The sequence below is a fragment of the Scyliorhinus canicula genome, chromosome 15, assembly GCF_902713615.1.
Source record: "Scyliorhinus canicula chromosome 15, sScyCan1.1, whole genome shotgun sequence".
Classification (NCBI taxonomy): domain Eukaryota; kingdom Metazoa; phylum Chordata; class Chondrichthyes; order Carcharhiniformes; family Scyliorhinidae; genus Scyliorhinus; species Scyliorhinus canicula.
In genome coordinates, this window is record NC_052160.1 from 20607782 (window position 1) to 20625970 (window position 18189).

Sequence of the window (18189 nt, forward strand, 5' to 3'; positions counted from 1 at the left end):
TTTCTCACTAGGAATGTTGCTGTTTGGCAGACCATAATGAATGCTTTTATTTACAAAAATAAGGTTTAATTACAAAGTTTGCATATTATTGCTCTCTTCCCCCGAACATACTGCCAGAGTCAACCTGGAGTGCCACCAATTCAGAAGTCCCTCCCCTGCCCCATTTGCTGTATTCTATGCAACCTTTGTACCATTATACTGCACTTTACAATGTTCTCACATTGCTTATTTGAAAATTGCATTGCTTCAGTATAGTCCAATATTGCTTTCCAGCTTGAAAATCTGCAGCTTTTGACAACAAGCAAAATAATATGGATCAGCTAATTAATAGGTGCAACTCTGAACTCAAAATTCCATTCCAATGTTTGCCACCAAAGAGAGGAATCCAAAAGCATTGGCATTTATTTTCCATATTTTTGCCCAGTTACCCAAATTAACTTCCCCGACATGTCTCGCCTTGCCTTTTTCAATGGGTTTCCTACCTTTTTGTTGCTATCAATGGACCTGATGGATAATCTTGTCGGCTCTGCACTGTTCAGAACTACTTGCTGTTTCCATACTTCCCCATTGTCCTTGGTCTCATCAGGGGAAAGGCTCTGGCCATAGTCCTCTGTACCAGTGAGGCGCTGGTTACGCAGGTATTCATCCGTCTCCTTATCCACCACCAACAGTCTTGTCTCATTCTCCAGTGCCTTGATCCGCTGCACAACCTAGAGGAGAAGAAGAGGGTCACGACCTTTCAACGAGTCCATGCGGATTGAACATGGAATCTCAATGGCAAAGAATTAGTGGGCAGCTTCATTTTATTCAGTGCATTTCTTTTGCGGTTTCAGCTAATGCCAGGGCCAGAAGAGTTTTACCAACCCTGAAAATTCTGAGCAAGCTGAATTAGCAGATAAGTTGAAGTGGCTGGCTCAATGTGTGCTTTCAGACACTCAGCAATTTCTGCCAAACTATACCTTGCAGTGATATTAAAAAGATAACAAGGGCAGTAGCAGACAATTTGGCCTCTCGAGCCTTTGCCAAGCTCATGGTTGACTTAACAAATGAACTGAAACTGAAATGAACTGAAAATCGCTTATTGTCACGAGTAGGCTTCAATGAAGTTACTGTGAAAAGCCCCTGTGAAATGGCACCCTAAGTGCACCATCCCCATATCCCTGAATATCTACCAATCTCAGAACATACTAAAGGGTTGTGCATCCACAGACATCTGGGATAGAGTATTCCAAAGATCCACAACACATTGAGAGAAGAAAATTATCTTCATTTCTCAGCCATTTCCGTACCCTCCCCTCCCCTCCCCTCCTCCTCCTCCTCCCTCCCTAGACATTTCTCCCGCTCCAAGCACTGTTTTTCTGCAGACATGTTCGAAGATTGATAGAAAATCAACATTCTTTTGCTCAAACCGTGCTAATTGTATGTAATTAAACCACGTTATTCCAGTGCGGTCTCCAAATGAAGATTGCTTCCTAGCATTTAGAATAAAGTACTTCCCATTGGCTGAGCTTTTAAATAACGTGGAATTGTCAGATGTTTTTGAGAGGCTCCTTGTAAAATGAGAATCACATGACCAAAGCATCCCTGATACAAGCTCCCTATTCACCAAGCTCCCTTGGTAGAGGTAGGCTATTGTGATTAAACGTGACAATAGAGCTTTTCCAACAAAAAAAAACAATGCATGCACTCCTAATCCCTCCCCACCCACAACTCTAGGTATGTTATAATGCATTCTGGCTGGGTTAACGTTCCCACACCTGGGTAATGTCCCGTAGAAGAGTAAATTGGAATCCAACTCTCCAGTGTACCCTTGTAGATTTGACTGCCTTGTTGCAGTGAATATTGAAACCTGACTCTTACACATTTGCATCATTTAAGAGCGATATGAGGAGTTTATTCCGCCTATATAGATTTTTTTTCGGCATCATCATTGAACTGCGTGACAAGCAGAATGAATGCGAGGCTTTGCCACATTCCAGAGGGCAGACCAAGTTGATAGGGGAAGGAAAAAAAAGTCAGAGCTTTGATAGGGACCTGAGGAAGTCATCATCCTTTGGGAGCATTTATATAACCGCTTGGTAAAACCCGTCTGGATATCTGTCACCCAGATATGGAAGTCACTCTGTCCCTCTCTCACACACACTCACTCCCGACTCGGTCCCTCTCTCAGGGACACACTCACTCACTCAGACTAATCTCCCCCTCTCTCGCACACACACTCACTACTCTGTCCCCTCTCTCTCACACACACACACTATTCTACCCCCTCTCACACACACACAACTCTGTCCCCTCTCTCGCACACACACTCATTACTTGGTCCCCCTCTCTCACACACACACTCAACTCTATCCCCCTCTCTCACACATACACACACACTCATTCACAACTCTGTCCTCCTCTCCCACACACACACTCACTGCCAACTCTGTCCTCTCCAACACACACACACACACACACACAAACTCTGTCCCTCTCCCCCACACACACACACTCCCAACTCTGTCCCTCTCCCACACACTCACTCCCAACTCTGTCCCTCTCCCACACACTCACTCCCAACTCTGTCCCTCTCCCCCACACACACTCACTCCCAACTCTGTCCCTCTCCCACACACACACACACGCACACACACTCCCAACTCTGTCCCTCTCCCACACACACACTCACTCCCAACTCTGTCCCTCTCCCCCACACACACTCACTCCCAACTCTGTCCCTCTCCCCCACACACACACACACTCCCAACTCTGTGCCTCTCCCACACACTCCCAACTCTGTGCCTCTCCCACACACTCACTCCCAACTCTGTCCCTCTCCCACACACTCACTCCCAACTCTGTCCCTCTCCCACACACTCACTGCCAACTCTGTCCCTCTCCCCCACACACACACACACCCAACTCTGTCCCTCCCCATCACACACACACACTCCCAACTCTGTCACTCTCCCACACACTCACTCCCAACTCTGTCCCTCTCCCACACACTCACTGCCAACTCTGTCCCTCTCCCACACACTCACTGCCAACTCTGTCCCTCTCCCACACACTCACTGCCAACTCTGTCCCTCTCCCCCACACACACTCACTCCCAACTCTGTCCCTCTCCCACCCACACACACTCCCAACTCTGTCCCTCTCCCACACACTCACTGCCAACTCTGTCCCTCTCCCACACACTCACTGCCAACTCTGTCCCTCTCCCACACACTCACTGCCAACTCTGTCCCTCTCCCCCACACACACTCACTCCCAACTCTGTCCCTCTCCCACCCACACACACTCCCAACTCTGTCCCTCTCCCACACACTCACTCCCAACTCTGTCCCTCTCCCACACACACACACCCAACTCTGTCCCTCTCCCACACACACACACTCCCAACTCTGTCCCTCTCCCACACACACACACACACACACTCCCAACTCTGTCCCTCTCACACACACTCACTCCCAACTCTGTCCCTCTCCCACACACACTCACTGCCAACTCTGTCCCTCTCCTGCACACACTCACTGCCAACTCTGTCCCTCTCCCGCACACACTCACTCCCAACTCTGTCCCTCTCCCACACACACTCACTCCCAACTCTGTCCCTCTCCCACACACTCACTCCCAACTCTGTCCCTCTCCCACACACACACTCACTCCCAACTCTGTCCCTCTCCCCCACACACACTCACTCCCAACTCTGTCCCTCTCCCCCACACACACACACTCCCAACTCTGTGCCTCTCCCACACACTCCCAACTCTGTGCCTCTCCCACACACTCACTCCCAACTCTGTCCCTCTCCCACACACTCACTCCCAACTCTGTCCCTCTCCCACACACTCACTCCCAACTCTGTCCCTCTCCCACACACTCACTGCCAACTCTGTCCCTCTCCCCCACACACACTCACTCCCAACTCTGTCCCTCTCCCCCACACACACACACACCCAACTCTGTCCCTCCCCATCACACACACACACTCCCAACTCTGTCACTCTCCCACACACTCACTCCCAACTCTGTCCCTCTCCCACACACTCACTGCCAACTCTGTCCCTCTCCCACACACTCACTCCCAACTCTGTCCCTCTCCCACACACACTCACTCCCAACTCTGTCCCTCTCCCCCACACACACTCACTCCCAACTCTGTCCCTCTCCCACACACACACACCCAACTCTGTCCCTCTCCCACACACACACACTCCCAACTCTGTCCCTCTCCCACACACACACACACTCCCAACTCTGTCCCTCTCACACACACTCACTCCCAACTCTGTCCCTCTCCCACACACACTCACTGCCAACTCTGTCCCTCTCCTGCACACACTCACTGCCAACTCTGTCCCTCTCCCGCACACACTCACTCCCAACTCTGTCCCTCTCCCACACACACTCACTCCCAACTCTGTCCCTCTCCCACACACTCACTCCCAACTCTGTCCCTCTCCCACACACTCACTCCCAACTCTGTCCCTCTCCCACACACTCACTCCCAACTCTGTCCCTCTCCCACACACTCACTCCCAACTCTGTCCCTCTCCCACACACACTCACTCCCAACTCTGTCCCTCTCCTACACACACTTCCAACTCTGTCCCTCTTCTGCACACACTCACTCCGAACTCTGTCCCTCTCCCACACACTCACTCCCAACTCTGTCCCTCTCCTGCACACACTCACTCCGAACTCTGTCCCTCTCCCACACACTCACTCCCAACTCTGTCCCTCTCCTGCACACACTCACTCCCAACTCTGTCCCTCTCCCACACACATACTCCCAACTCTGTCCCTCTCCCACACACATTCACTCCCAACTCTGTCCCTCTCCCACACACATTCACTCCCAACTCTGTCCCTCTCCTACACACACACACTCACTCCCAACTCTGTCCCTCTCCTACACACACACACACTCACTCCCAACTCTGTCCCCCTCTCTCTCACACACTCACTGCCAACTCTGCCCCTCTCCCACACACACACTCCCAACTCTGTCCCTCTCTCACACACACTCACTGCCAATTCTGTCCCTCTCTCACACATGCACACACTCACTCCGAACTCTGTCCCTCTCCTGCACACACTCACTCCGAACTCTGTCCCTCTCCCACACACTCACTTCCAACTCTGTCCCTCTCTCACACACATGCACACACTCACTCCCAACTCTGTCCCTCTCCCCCACACTCACTCCCAACTGTCCCTCTCCCACACACACTCCCAACTCTGTCCCTCTCCCACACACACTCCCAACTCTGTCCCTCTCCCACACACACACACTCCCAACTCTGTCCCTCTCCCACACACACACACTCCCAACTCTGTCCCTCTCCCACACACACACACTCCCAACTCTGTCCCTCTCCCACACACACACACTCCCAACTCTGTCCCTCTCCCACACACACACACTCCCAACTCTGTCCCTCTCCCACACACACACACTCCCAACTCTGTCCCTCTCCCACACACACACACTCCCAACTCTGTCCCTCTCCCACACACTCACTCCCAACTCTGTCCCTCTCCCACACACACACACTCACTCCCAACTCTGTCCCTCTCTCACACACACACTCACTCCGAACTCTGTCCCTCTCCCACACACACACTCCCAACTCTGTCCCTCTCCCACACACTCACTCCCAACTCTGTCCCTCTCCCACGCACTCACTCCCAACTCTGTCCCTCTCCCACACACTCACTCCCAACTCTGTCCCTCTCCCACACACACTCACTCCCAACTCTGTCCCCCTCTCTCTCACACTCACTGCCAACTCTGCCCGTCTCTCTCTCACACGCACTGCCAACTCTGTCCCCCTCTCTCTCACACATACATAACTCTGTCCCTCTCACACACAACAACAATGTTTTGTTGATTTCGCAAGGCCGTCATTGTTTCGCCTGGGTTGAACTACTACAGCAAACTCGTAGGGACGTCTGCACGAAAGGCAATTCTCCCAATCCCGCACAACACACACACCCTCGATATACCAACTCTCCCCTTTAATATCTCAACACCCTCCCCCCCAAACTTGGAAACCAGTTGTGTGAGAGAGACAGGGAGAGATGGGGATCTTAAAAGGCTGATCTTTACGGCCAATGTCTGTCTGTACACAAACAGTGGCTGAAATAACTGCCCGAACTGCTGCAACATGAGATTATTCCCATTAAACTCCACAGGAATCCTTCCCATCGCGGGGAACATGTCCCGGTTACTCGCTTGGTGGCTACAGAAAAGGCTGCAATATTTTCGTTTGAATTAAGTGGGGAGGAGAGAAACTTTGCTCCGCGGCCCCGCTCGGTTACCTGGTTGTGGGTTTCCGTCTCCACGTTCTCGCCGTTCACCTCCAGCACCCGGTCCCCGGCCGACAGACCGGACGCCTCGGCCGGCGAGCCGGGCTCCACTTTGCGGATGAACTGGCCGCTTTTGCCCTTCTCGCCGTGCAAGTGGAAGCCGTAACCGCACTCGCCCTTTATCATGTGGCACAAGCGGGGCTTGAGGTGGTCCTTGGCCATCCTGCCGCCGGGGCTCTGGGTCAGTTTCAGCCCGTCCGCTGGTCAGTTTCAGGTAATGGCTTCACCTCTCCCCGGGCTGCAAATAAACTTTTCGCTCCTGCGGTTGAAGGTCCGCCGCTCTTCCCCTCCCGGCTCAGTGACAGATCCCTCTCTCTCTCTCTCCCCACACCGTGCAGTTATATTCCCACCGGGAACGCCAAAGGGAAGCTGCCGCTGCGCACCTCCCTTTAAAACCCTCCTCGGAAACTTCCAAACCCTCCCGCACTGAAACACACGCAACTCCAGCGCTGACCAGCAGAAATCAGCTGCTGTCTCTTTGGCAAAAGAGGAAGAAAATCCCCTGCGTTGTCCAGCAAAACCACGTTTTCATTAAAGTCTGCAAGATTTACAAACAAAAGATGCCAAGGATTTGAAACAGGAGCAGGCCGGCACGCATTGGGCAGCGATGACAGGCGAGCAACAATGACAATTTACTCTCTCTCTCTTTTTTTTTAAGTTCAAGTTTTTTGTAGCTGGCCCCTTGCTTCGGCTGACTGCCACCTACCGAAAGCCGGGGGCAACGGCAAGACTTGAAACCAGGGTGTCATATAACTCGACACATCACATTTGTAAACAAAACAAGAGTTTCACTTGGAACACAAACTTCTTAATCCAAAATGATATCATTCTCCCATTCTAGAAGTCTGACCAACAGTCTCCAAGGGCCGCCCTGAATGTAGTCCCCTGCAATTTAGATTACAAAGCCAAGAGTGGTAAGGATTACACTGTGATGTGACTCCAGGTCCACTGCAATGTGGTTGACTCTGAAATGGCTCAAGGGCAATTCGGCATGGGCGATAAATGCTGGCCCAGTCGGTGATGCCCACGTCAGAACATGGAACCATGTTAGGGGGAGGGGGGAGGGGGGAGGGGGAATGGGGTGGGTGGGGGGGGGGGGGGGGTGGTCAGATTTACAAAGCTATTACAAATAAGAAGGCAAATTGATAAAGGGAACGCACATACGCATTGTATAGGGACATACAGTCCATAATGCTAAACCCATATGATAATTTTTATCAGTGTCACAAGTAGACTCACATTAACACTGCAATGAAGTTACTGTGAAAAGCCCTAGTCATCACATTCCGGCGCCTGTTCGGGTACACAGAGGGAGAATTCAGAATGTCCAATACACCTAACAAGCGCGTCCTTCGGGACTTGTTTGAGAAACTGGAGCACCCAGAGGAAACCCACGCAGACACGAGGAGAACGTGCAGACTCCACACAGACCCAAGCCGGGGATCGAACCCGGGTCCCTAGTGCAGTGAAGCAACAGTACTAACCACTGTGCTATCATGCCATCCATACGTTCTTGATTAATAAGGGGATCAGGGGTTAAGGGGAGTAGGCAGGAGAATGGGGATGAGAAAAATATCAACCTTGATTCAACGGCGGAGCAGACCCGGTGGGCCAAGTGGCCTAATTCTGCTCCTATGTCTTATGGTCTGATGGAGCATTGGTTAGGTAGCAGGTCGAATCTTGAGGTTCAGCACAGCAGGAGAGGTGGTCACATTGGCTACCTGCCTCTCTTCAATACCCTTATCCACTCCCAGTGTCCCCAAAGAAACTCACAATATTTATCCCTTAATCAACATCACTAAAACTAGGTAATTTGATTGCTATCACATTGCTGTTTGTAGATCTTGCTCTGCACAAATTGGCTGCTGTAAGTGTCATTACATAAGTGACTACACTTCGAAAGAGCTTCAAATGCCGTAAATCTCTTTGGGCCATCTGGTGGTCCTGAAAGGGTGCTTTATAAATGCAAGATTATGAAAATTCAAGATTTATTTTTAAAATGATACAGATGTTTGCACGTTTTTAGAGAAGGGGGCACTTTTGTTAACTTAATTGAGGTTGATGGCTCTGGGCGATGCCAGCTTCATCCTTATTAGCAATGCACCCCCCCCCCCCCCCCCCCCCAACCACCACCACCACCACCACCACCACCACCACCCCAAGAAGCAAGCGGGAATGTAAACTGCAGGATTTGTAGGCTTGAAGCTGTGTGTCCGCCTTCCAAGATTGGGGTCTTGTGATGACTGCCACAATGTCCCGACTCCCTATAAACAGCCTTGTTAAAGGAAGGGTGGGGGGTTATAAATACTAAGGGAAGGTGCTTCCTGTCCTCAGCCAGCTCCCACGCTCCCTCCCTAGGCAGACTTTCAGATCAGTCAGAGTTCAGAGGCAAACTTAACCGATTGAACCTTTCTCTAGAAGACAGATGTTAGAGAAAATGCAGTCCATGGGATAAATCCTGTTGAGTTTTCATTTGGCGGTCCCTCAATGTGTATAAAAAGACGTAAATGTTGTGACTGGATTCCAAATTCCACAGGCCTGAGGATGTTTTTACATTACAACTAAGACAAAACTTCAGAAAGATACTTAATTGCCTATACAGCATCGTGAACCATCCTGAAGTCCTGAAAGGTGCTATAGAAATGCAACTCCTTCTTTCCAATGATCTTGCATGAGTGTATTGTAGCATGGATACTTTACAATCTTTCTTAAAGCTAGGAGCTATGAAATTAGACCTATCAAACTATTGGACAATCTAGTTTTTTAAAAGTAATTCTTTCATGGGATTTGGGTGTTGCTTGTTTTTTTTATTCGTTCATGGGATGTGGGTGTCGCTGGCCGGTCCAGCAGTTGTTGCCCATCCATGAGGGTGTTTAAGAGTCAATCACATTCCTGTGGATCTGGAATCACGTGTCGGCCAGACCAGGTAAGGACGACAGATTGCCTTTCCTAAAAGACATTAGGTTACCCATCCCTAACTGCCCTTGAGAAGGTGGTGGTGTGCTGCCTTCTTAAACCACTGCAGTCTGACCTTCTGCTGCAGTTTGATTCAATTCAGTGGTTTGCTCAGCCATTTCAGAGGGCAGGTAAGAGTTAACCGCATTCCTGTGGGTCTGGAGTCACATGTAGGCTAGACCAGGTAACAACAGCAGATTTCCTTCCCTAAAGGGCAACAATGAATCAGATGGGTTTTTGTGACAATCAATGACAGGTCCATGGTCACCATTACTGAGACCAGCTTCCAATTCCAGGTTTAATTTTATTAATTTCATTTTGATTCCAACAGCTGCTGTGGGATTTGGGATCTAATCCCCAAACCATAAGCCTGACCCTCTGAAATAGCAGTTTAATGACATTGCCACTAATCCACAGTATTCCCAGTAGACCTAGTTCATATTCATTGTGTGATATATCTTGTTCCAGAATGCTTTATAGTATTTCTTTACGTTAAAGATACTATGTAAATATAAATTGTTTTTATTCCTCAGCTAATCAAGTTCATTAAAGGTAATGGCTCATCCATCATCATTGATGGCAAAGCTGCGACTATTTTCAGGCAAGATTAGATCATTGATCCATCAAATCTATCCATGCAACTTCACAAAGTATTACTTTGTTGAAAATCTAAATCTCATTCATTCTGAAACCTTTTTTGCTGCCAGGGTAGTGGAAGGGCATAAATATTTCCAAGATTCTGGTGTTGGATTTGGACTCTTGCCCACCTTCTGTGTAGCAATATTTCTCTCACTCCCTAATAGTATTCTGAAAGAAGGATGGCTGTACTATAATACGCTCATAACTTCCAACCTCAGCTAAAATGGGTGTAACTTCTGGTATTGCATATTGCTCCAAAGTATAATCAAAGCGCAGCAATTATTGTAAATCTGACTGGAATGTGCAAAGATATGCAGCTTGACTAAATATACTATTAACTGGTAAAGATCTAATAGAAAAGGTAGACTGTAACAGGAAGAGTGTAACTAATCCATGCTTATATTTGGATTTTCACAGAGAGGTATCACTTCCACAAGATTGACAAAGTTACGGACCCACAGCCTGTAATTTCAAATCATGGGTTTCCACAAATTCCACCAGCAGATCTATTTATTAAATGACTAGACTGGTGTGCAATTCAAAATGTATTGCTGTAGCCAGATGAATTGCAGGAGAGTATTAATTTTGTTTCATGATCATGTGGGGAAACTACATGGGTGAAAGTATGCCATATTTTAAATCGTCTATTTACCATCTACCATGCATGGATTTTAAAGCCATTCCGCAGAACTGGCAGAAAGGCGTAATTAATATTTCAATCTTTGATGCATAATCTGCAAGGTTAGTGGAAAATATCTGAGGGAAATTTTTATTACTTTTTTTTTAATAAACAATTTTATTGAGGTAGTTTTTGGCTTTATAAACAGTTACAGACATCATCAGAAAGAAAGCAAAAATGTGCAAACATCCATGTACTTTCAATACTTCAATCATAACATATTGCACAAGCCCACTCCTCTCCCACTGGTACTACCCGCCATATTTTCCCTCCTACTCTACTCTACCCCCCACCCCCTGCTGACGCTCACTCTCCCGCAAAGAAGTCAATAAATGGTTGCCACCTCCGGGCGAACCCCTGCACAGATCCCCTCAAGGTGAACTTAATTTTCTCCATACCCAGGAAACTCGACATGTCCGCAAGCCACAACTCAGTCTTCGGGGGCTTTGAGTCCCTCCACGCCAATAGTATTCGTCGCCGGGCTATCAGGGAAGCAAAGGCCAAAACATCGGCCTCTTTCTCCCCCTGGACCCCCGGGTCCTCCAAAACCCCAAAAATTGCCACCCCTGGACTCATCACCACCCTTGTTTTTAGCACCCGGGACATGACCCCCGCAAATCCCTCCCAGTACCCCCTCAGCTTAGGGCATGCCCAAAACATGTGAACATGGTTCGCTGGTCCTCCTGCGCACCTAGCGCACTTGTCCTCTATCCCGAAGAATTTGCTCATCCGAGCCACCGTCATATGGGCCCGGTGAACGACCTTAAATTGAATCAGCCCGAGCCTAGCTCATGTCGCGGTCGAATTTACCCTACTCAGGGCCTCTGCCCACAGCCCATCCTCCATTTCCCCGCCTAGCTCCTCCTCCCATTTAAGTTTCAGTTCCTCTGTTTGGGACCCTTCCTCCCTCATGAGCACCTTATATATACCCGAGACTCTACCCTCCCCTTCTTCCCTCCTAGAGACTATTCTGTCGAGGATCCCCATTGGCGGGAGGCGTGGGAAAGATGGGACCTGTCTATGAACAAAGTCCCGCAACTGTAGGTATCTAAAATCATTTCCCCTTACCAACCCAAATTTCTCCTCCAAGCTCCTCAAACTCGCAAAGCTCCCTTCCAGGAACATATCACCCACCTTTCCCGCCCCCACCCGCCGCCATACTCGGAACCCCCCATCCATACTCCCGGGGGCAAACCGATGGTTGTCGCAGATTGGCGCCCAGACAGACGCCCCCATCTCCCCCACATGCCTCCTCCACTGGCCCCATATCCGCAGGGTCACCACCACTTCTGGGCTGGTGGTGTACTTGGCCGGCGGCAGCGGTAGAGGAGCCGTGACCAGGACTGCCAAGCTGGAGCCCCTGCACGAAGCCGCCTCCACCCGCTCCCAAATAGACCCCGTACCCACCATCCATTTCCTTATCATAGCGATGTTGGCCGCCCAGTAATAATTGATCAGACTCGGCAAAGCCAGCCCTCCCTCGCTGCGGTTCCTCTCCAACATCGCCTTCTTCACCCGCGGGGATTTTCCCGCACAGACAAAGCTCATGATCAGCCCGTTAACTCTTTTGAAGAAGGACTGTGGGATAAAGATCGGGAGGCACTGAAAAATAAACAAAAATCGAGGGAGGATTGTCATCTTTACAGTCTGCACCCTCCCTGCCAGCGACAGCGGGAGTGCATCCCATCTCCGAAACTCTCCCTTCATTTGCTCCACCACCCTGGCCAAATTTAACTTATGCAGCCTGCTCCAGTCTCGTGCCACCTGGATTCCCAAATACCGGAAATTTTCCTCAACCAGCCTAAACGGTAGCCCTCTCAATCTGTTCTCCTGGCCCCTTGCCTGGACCACAAACATTTCACTCTTGACCATATTTAATTTGTATCCTGAGAACTGGCCGAACTTCCTCAGCATTCCCAGTATAGTTCCCATCCCGGCCACTGGGTCCGACACATACAGGAGCAGGTCGTCTGCATAAAGAGGCCACTGGGTCCGACATATACAGGAGCAGGTCGTCTGCATAAAGAGAAACCCTATGTTCAACCCCGCCCCTCACCATCCCCTTCCAACCCTCTGCGGCTCTCAGCACAATCGCCAGCGGCTCTATGGCCAGCGCAAACAGCAGCGGGGAGAGCGGGCAGCCCTGGTCCCCCTCGGTACAACCTAAAATACTCCGACACTTCTCTGTTGGTCCTGAAGCTGGCCCTCGGGGCCTGATATAATAGTTTGATCCAATCCACCAATCCCTCCCCGAACCCAAACCGTCCGAGCACCTCCCATAGATAGTCCCACTCCACCCGGTCAAAGGCCTTCTCGGCGTCCATTGCCACCACTACTTCCACCTCCCTACTCACTGGGGGCATCATTATCACATTAAGTAATCTTCTCAGGTTGGCCGCCAGCTGCCTACCTTTCACAAACCCCGTTTGATCCTCCCCAATCACCTCCGGTACACAGTCCTCCATTCTACCCACCAGTACCTTTGCCAGGAGCTTGGCGTCTACATTAATCAGGGAGATTGGCCTGTAGGACCCGCACGCCTCCGGGTCTTTACCCCGCTTCAATATCAGAGATATGGTGGCTTGTGACATTGTCGGCGGCAGGGTCCCTCTGTCCCTTGCCTCATTAAAAACCCTCGCCAAGACTGGGCCCACCAGCTCAGAGAACTTCCTATAAAACTCTACTGGGTATCCATCCGGCCCCGGGGACTTCCCCGACTGCATGGCCTTAAGGCCCCGCAATACCTCCTCTACTCTAATCGGGGCCCCCAGCTCTTCCACTCGCCCCCCACCTACTGTTGGGAATGTTAACCCGTCCAGAAACCTTTTCATCCCCTCCGGTTCTTCCGGCGGCTCCGAAGTATACAGCTTACGATAGAAGTCCCGGAATACCTTATTCAATTCTGCCGGATCCTCCACTTTGCGCCCCTCCCCATCCCTCACTCTACCTATTTCCCTGGCCGCCTCCCTCCTCCTGAGTTGCTGCGCTAACAGTCTGCTAGCCTATTCCCCATGCTCGTACACCACTCCCCTCGCCTTCCTAAGCTGTTCCACGGCCCTGCTCGTGGATAGAGCCCCCAGTTCCGCCTGTAGTCTCTGCCTCTCCCTGAGTAAAACCTCCCCCGGGGACTCCACGTGCTCTTCATCTATCCGACCCATTTCCCTGACCAATCTATCCATCTCTGCCCGGTCTGCCTTGGCTCTGTGGGCCCCAATTGAAATCAGCTCCCCCCGCACTACTGCCTTTAGCGCCTCCCACAGGGTCGCCGCTGAGACCTCCCCCGTGTCATTCACCTGCAGGTAATTTTGCATACACCTCCGAAGCCTCTCACAGATCCCCTCCTCCGACAGCAGTCCCACATCTAGCCTCCATTGCGGGTGTTGATAGCTCGCTCCCCCGAACTGCAGGTTCACCCAATGCGGGGCATGGTCTGCAATGGTAATTGCTGAGTATTCCGTGTTCTTTACCTCCCCCATACAGTCCCTGCTTAGTACAAAGAAATCTATCCTGGAATATACTTTATGGACGTGCGAGTAAAACGAGTAGCCCCTTCCTGTTGGCTGTCTATCTCTCCACGGGTCCACTGCCCCCATTTGCTCCATAAACCCTTTCAGCTCCCTTGCCATTGCTGAGAATCTACCCGTTCTGGGACACGACCGATCCAAAGTCGGGTCAAGGACCATGTTAAAGTCCCCTCCCATTATTAGCCTGCGAGAATCCAGGTCCGGGATCTTCCCCAGCACTCTTTTAATGAAGTCCACGTCATCCCAGTTCGGGGCATATATATTCACCAGCACCACTCTTCTCCCCTCCAGTCTGCCCCGTACCATCAGGTATCTGCCCCCCCCCCTGTCTGCGGATATGCCCTCTGCCTCAAATTGCACGCGCTTGTTGATCATGATTGCCACCCCTCTGGACTTCGAGTCCAAGTCCGAGTGGAAGATCTGGCTAATCCAGCCCTTCCTTAGCCTGGTCTGGTCAGACACTTTCAGATGTGTCTCCTGCAACATAATTACCTCCGCCCTCAGGGCCCGCAAGTGCGCGAACACCCGCGCCCTCTTAACCGGCCCATTCAGACCCTTGACGTTCCAGGTGATCAGCCTGGTCGGGGGGCACATCCCCCCCCCCCCCCCCCCCCCCCCCCCCCACCCCGCTGGTCAGCCACAGCCTTTCTCAGGCCGGCCCCTGGCCCGTCCGTCGCGCCATTCCTGGCCCGCCCTCTGGCTGCCTCCACCCTCGACCTCCTTTCCAGTGACTTTTTCAAGTCCCTCCCCCGTCAGCAGAACAACCCCCCCCTAACCCCATCCCCCGATACCCCCACCCCTGCCATCTACTGGCTGTAACTTCCCCCCACCTGACTCCCTTGACTAGCCAATCTGCTAGCCCGGTGACTCAACACTCCGGCGCCTTCCTGTCTCATTCCCATTGTTTCCCCGTCCTCCTCCCCACTCCCCAGCGCCCCATCCCCCTCTCCCACCCACTGGGGCAAGCTGGCTCCAGTGGGAAATTTTTATTACTTTTAAGGAAGGACAATGTGGCCCACTCTTCCATTTTGAGGCCTTTTTTAAATGAAAGAATAAACTACTCATAGAATTCTTTTTGTACTGCGAGTCAAACACAAAATTTTAGTGAAAATACCACCAAGTATTAACAAGTGACATTATTATCAGGTTAAAAAGAGGAGTAAGAAAGCTTTTCACTGTTGTTATTTCAAGAAGGACTTGAATTTAAATGTGCCTTTGATGAACTCAGATGTCCCAAAGTGCTTTACAGCTCATGTGATACTTTTGAAATGTAGATACTGTTGTAAGGTAGAAAACACAGCAGTCAACTTGTGCAAAGCAAGATCCCATACACAGTAACTGTTCAAATAATTTGTTCATGGTGTCACTCGCTAGGCCAGCATATTGTGATAGATGCAAGAAATTGACATATTTTATATTTATTTGCAGTAATATTATTAAAACCTGTGCTAAGATGCATAGCCTGTATGACTGCTGGAGTGGTGATTAAGGTGTTGTATAAGTGCAGTAATCATTGATTTGCAGGTGAAGTGTTCTGCAAATAGATCTTGAGAACCATTTTCATGTTTCAGAGAGCTAGCTAATGGAATATTGTCTATGTTTGAAGGACTCTTGGGGTATAGAGAATGTTTGAAGGACATTATGTTTGGTCCTGGCTAAACAAATCAAATATTGTAGGAAGGGTCAAAATAATGCTTTGCATTGGGTACAGATGACGTAGTTAATGGGAGGAGCCAGGTCTGTCTGAAAAATTAGTTGGTCCCTGAGCTCTCACCTGAACAGAGGTGTTTCAGTTTTGTCCTGAAAGTTTCTCGGCTGGATTCTCCATTCCTGAGACTAAGTGTTGATGCCAGGGCAGGATTTGTGGACTTTCACAACAGCAAAACTGGCACCGTACCTGGACCGATGGAGTGACTGTTAAGGGGCTAGCACTGGGACCACGTGGAACACAATCGATTCCAATGAAAAATGGTGCCAGATTCGTAACTGACACTCAGGAGGCCAATAAGCTGCAGCCGCATATACACACTTCACTCCACGCTCACCATCCCAGCCAACAAGATGGCCCTGGTTGTGCTGGAGTGCGCCCATATAGCTGATGGGTTGGCTGGGGCCAGAGGGCTCCTAGGGGAGTGGCCTGATGGACACCCATATGACCCATGGCCCTAAGTTCATAGCGGGCAGTCAGCGGCGTGCGGAGCTGCATGGCTGCCTTGCAGGCTGTGGCAATGGTGTTTTGTGCCCGTCCACCCTGACCCTACACCCCACCTCCTGGGCACCCCCCACTACTCTCCCCGGCCTTGGCAGGTCCCCTGGCCAGAGGCACAACTGTCAGCAAATCATTGCGATGTTGGACACTTTTCATACCCCCTCGCTCTCCTTCAGCAGCCATGGTGCCTGTTTCACAATTTTTAAAAGCACAAGTGAACCTCGCCATTGGGACTCTGGCTATTTGGAGGCAGAGAATCTCAGAGACCCTGGGGAATACCGGATTGGGCCCGCTAATAATAGGCCAATGGTGTTTACTGTATGTCCGTTCTGGAACTCATTGACGCTGCTGTCGAGGTGACAGAGAATTGTGATTTGGCGTGAAATCAGTGCCTGCCGCATTTTCGGCGTTGGAACTGATTCTCCGCCCAATCGCGTTTCATGATTCCTGTATCGGCCGACGGAAATCCCACCCTCTATCTCCAAAGATTCTGCACAGAGGAAAACAAGTAGAAACCTCGTTGGTAAGTGTATTCATATATTTGAGATATATTGGTTTGCTTAATTGCAATATAGTGGCAGGTTTAGGAATTAATTAAGGATTTCTCTTTTTCTTAAAAATTGTTGTGACTGTTAACTGTAAAGCTATTTGTTGCTAATGTGGTTAATTTTGTGTTTAAATTAAAGGTGTTTTAACATAAAAGATACCTATGGGTCAGTGTTATCACGCCTGTGATGCATTAACATTCATAGAATCGTAGAATTTACAGTTGAGAAGGAGGCCATTCGGCCCATCATATTTGCACTGGCTACTGGAAAGAGCACCCTACTTAAGTCCATGCCTCCACTCTATTCCCATAACCAGTAATCCCACCTAACCTTTAGGACACTAAGGGGAATGTAGCACCCGGAGGAAACCCACACAGACACGGGGAGAAATTGTAAACTCCTCACGGAGGGTCATCCGAGGCCAAATTGAACCCGGGTCCCTGGAGCTGTGAGGCAGCAGTGCTAACCACTGTGCCACCATGCCACCCCTTGCCGTTTTACAAATTGAAAATAGTTGGGTTCTCGTCTGGGATCCCAACAAAATTGGGGGCTCTTTGCTTGGATTTAAAAAGTGTAATTCCTTGTTTGGTTTGGGAATTATTGGGCAGGATTCTCTATCCCACCAGACCTGTTTTCTGGCGTGGCACGCCCCCGCTGGTATCATCCTTCTCGGCTTTGGCCATCCCATGCCGTTGGGAAATCCACAGGCGTGAGTGCACTGCCGGTGAAGTGGAGGATCCAGCCGACGGAGAATCCAGCCCATTGGCTTTAAAGACAGTGAGTGTGAGGAGCTGTTGTTTTCAGTTGTTGATACTCTATCATATTAAGAAGGAGTGACTTGTAAAATGGTTCTTTCAGAGGCTAAGTGTGTCCTGGGTGTTAAAGAAATAACCCTGGGAGGTTTACAAATGCTGTTTAAAATGTAACTTCTGTAATTGGTGGACTAGATGCAGTCGCATTTACCTCCAGGGACGGGGAAGATGGAGGCAATTAAAGCAATAGCTCAGAATTTAAATTTGGAAGAGGTGCCAGATACAGAACCTGAGTTGTGGCAAGAATCATTGGCATTAGCTAAGATCGAATTGCAAATTAAACAATGACAATACGTTGAAAACTGGAATAGGTGGCATGGTTGCACAGTGGTTAGCACCGTTGCTTCACAGTTCCATCGTCCCAGGTTCGATTCCCGGCTTGGGTCACTATCTGTGCGGAGTCTGCACGTTCTCCCCGGGTCTGCGTGGGTTTCCTCTGGGTGCTCCGGTTTCCTCCCACAAG

At 50.1% G+C, this 18189-nt stretch overlaps 1 protein-coding gene across 1 annotated transcript in view; it reads right to left on the minus strand.

Annotated features, from left to right (window-relative positions):
• LOC119978203 (Na(+)/H(+) exchange regulatory cofactor NHE-RF2) overlaps nt 1-7000 on the minus strand; it is a 144755-nt gene extending 137755 nt beyond the window's left edge. Inside the window, exons 1-2 of the mRNA XM_038819635.1 lie at nt 6313-7000; nt 483-710 (exon numbers count right to left, since the gene is read on the minus strand). Of these exons, the coding sequence (XP_038675563.1) occupies nt 483-710; nt 6313-6522 (438 nt within the window). The 5' untranslated portion in view covers nt 6523-7000. The remainder of the gene's footprint in view (nt 1-482; nt 711-6312) is intronic.
• Nucleotides 7001-18189: the final 11189 nt, after the last annotated feature.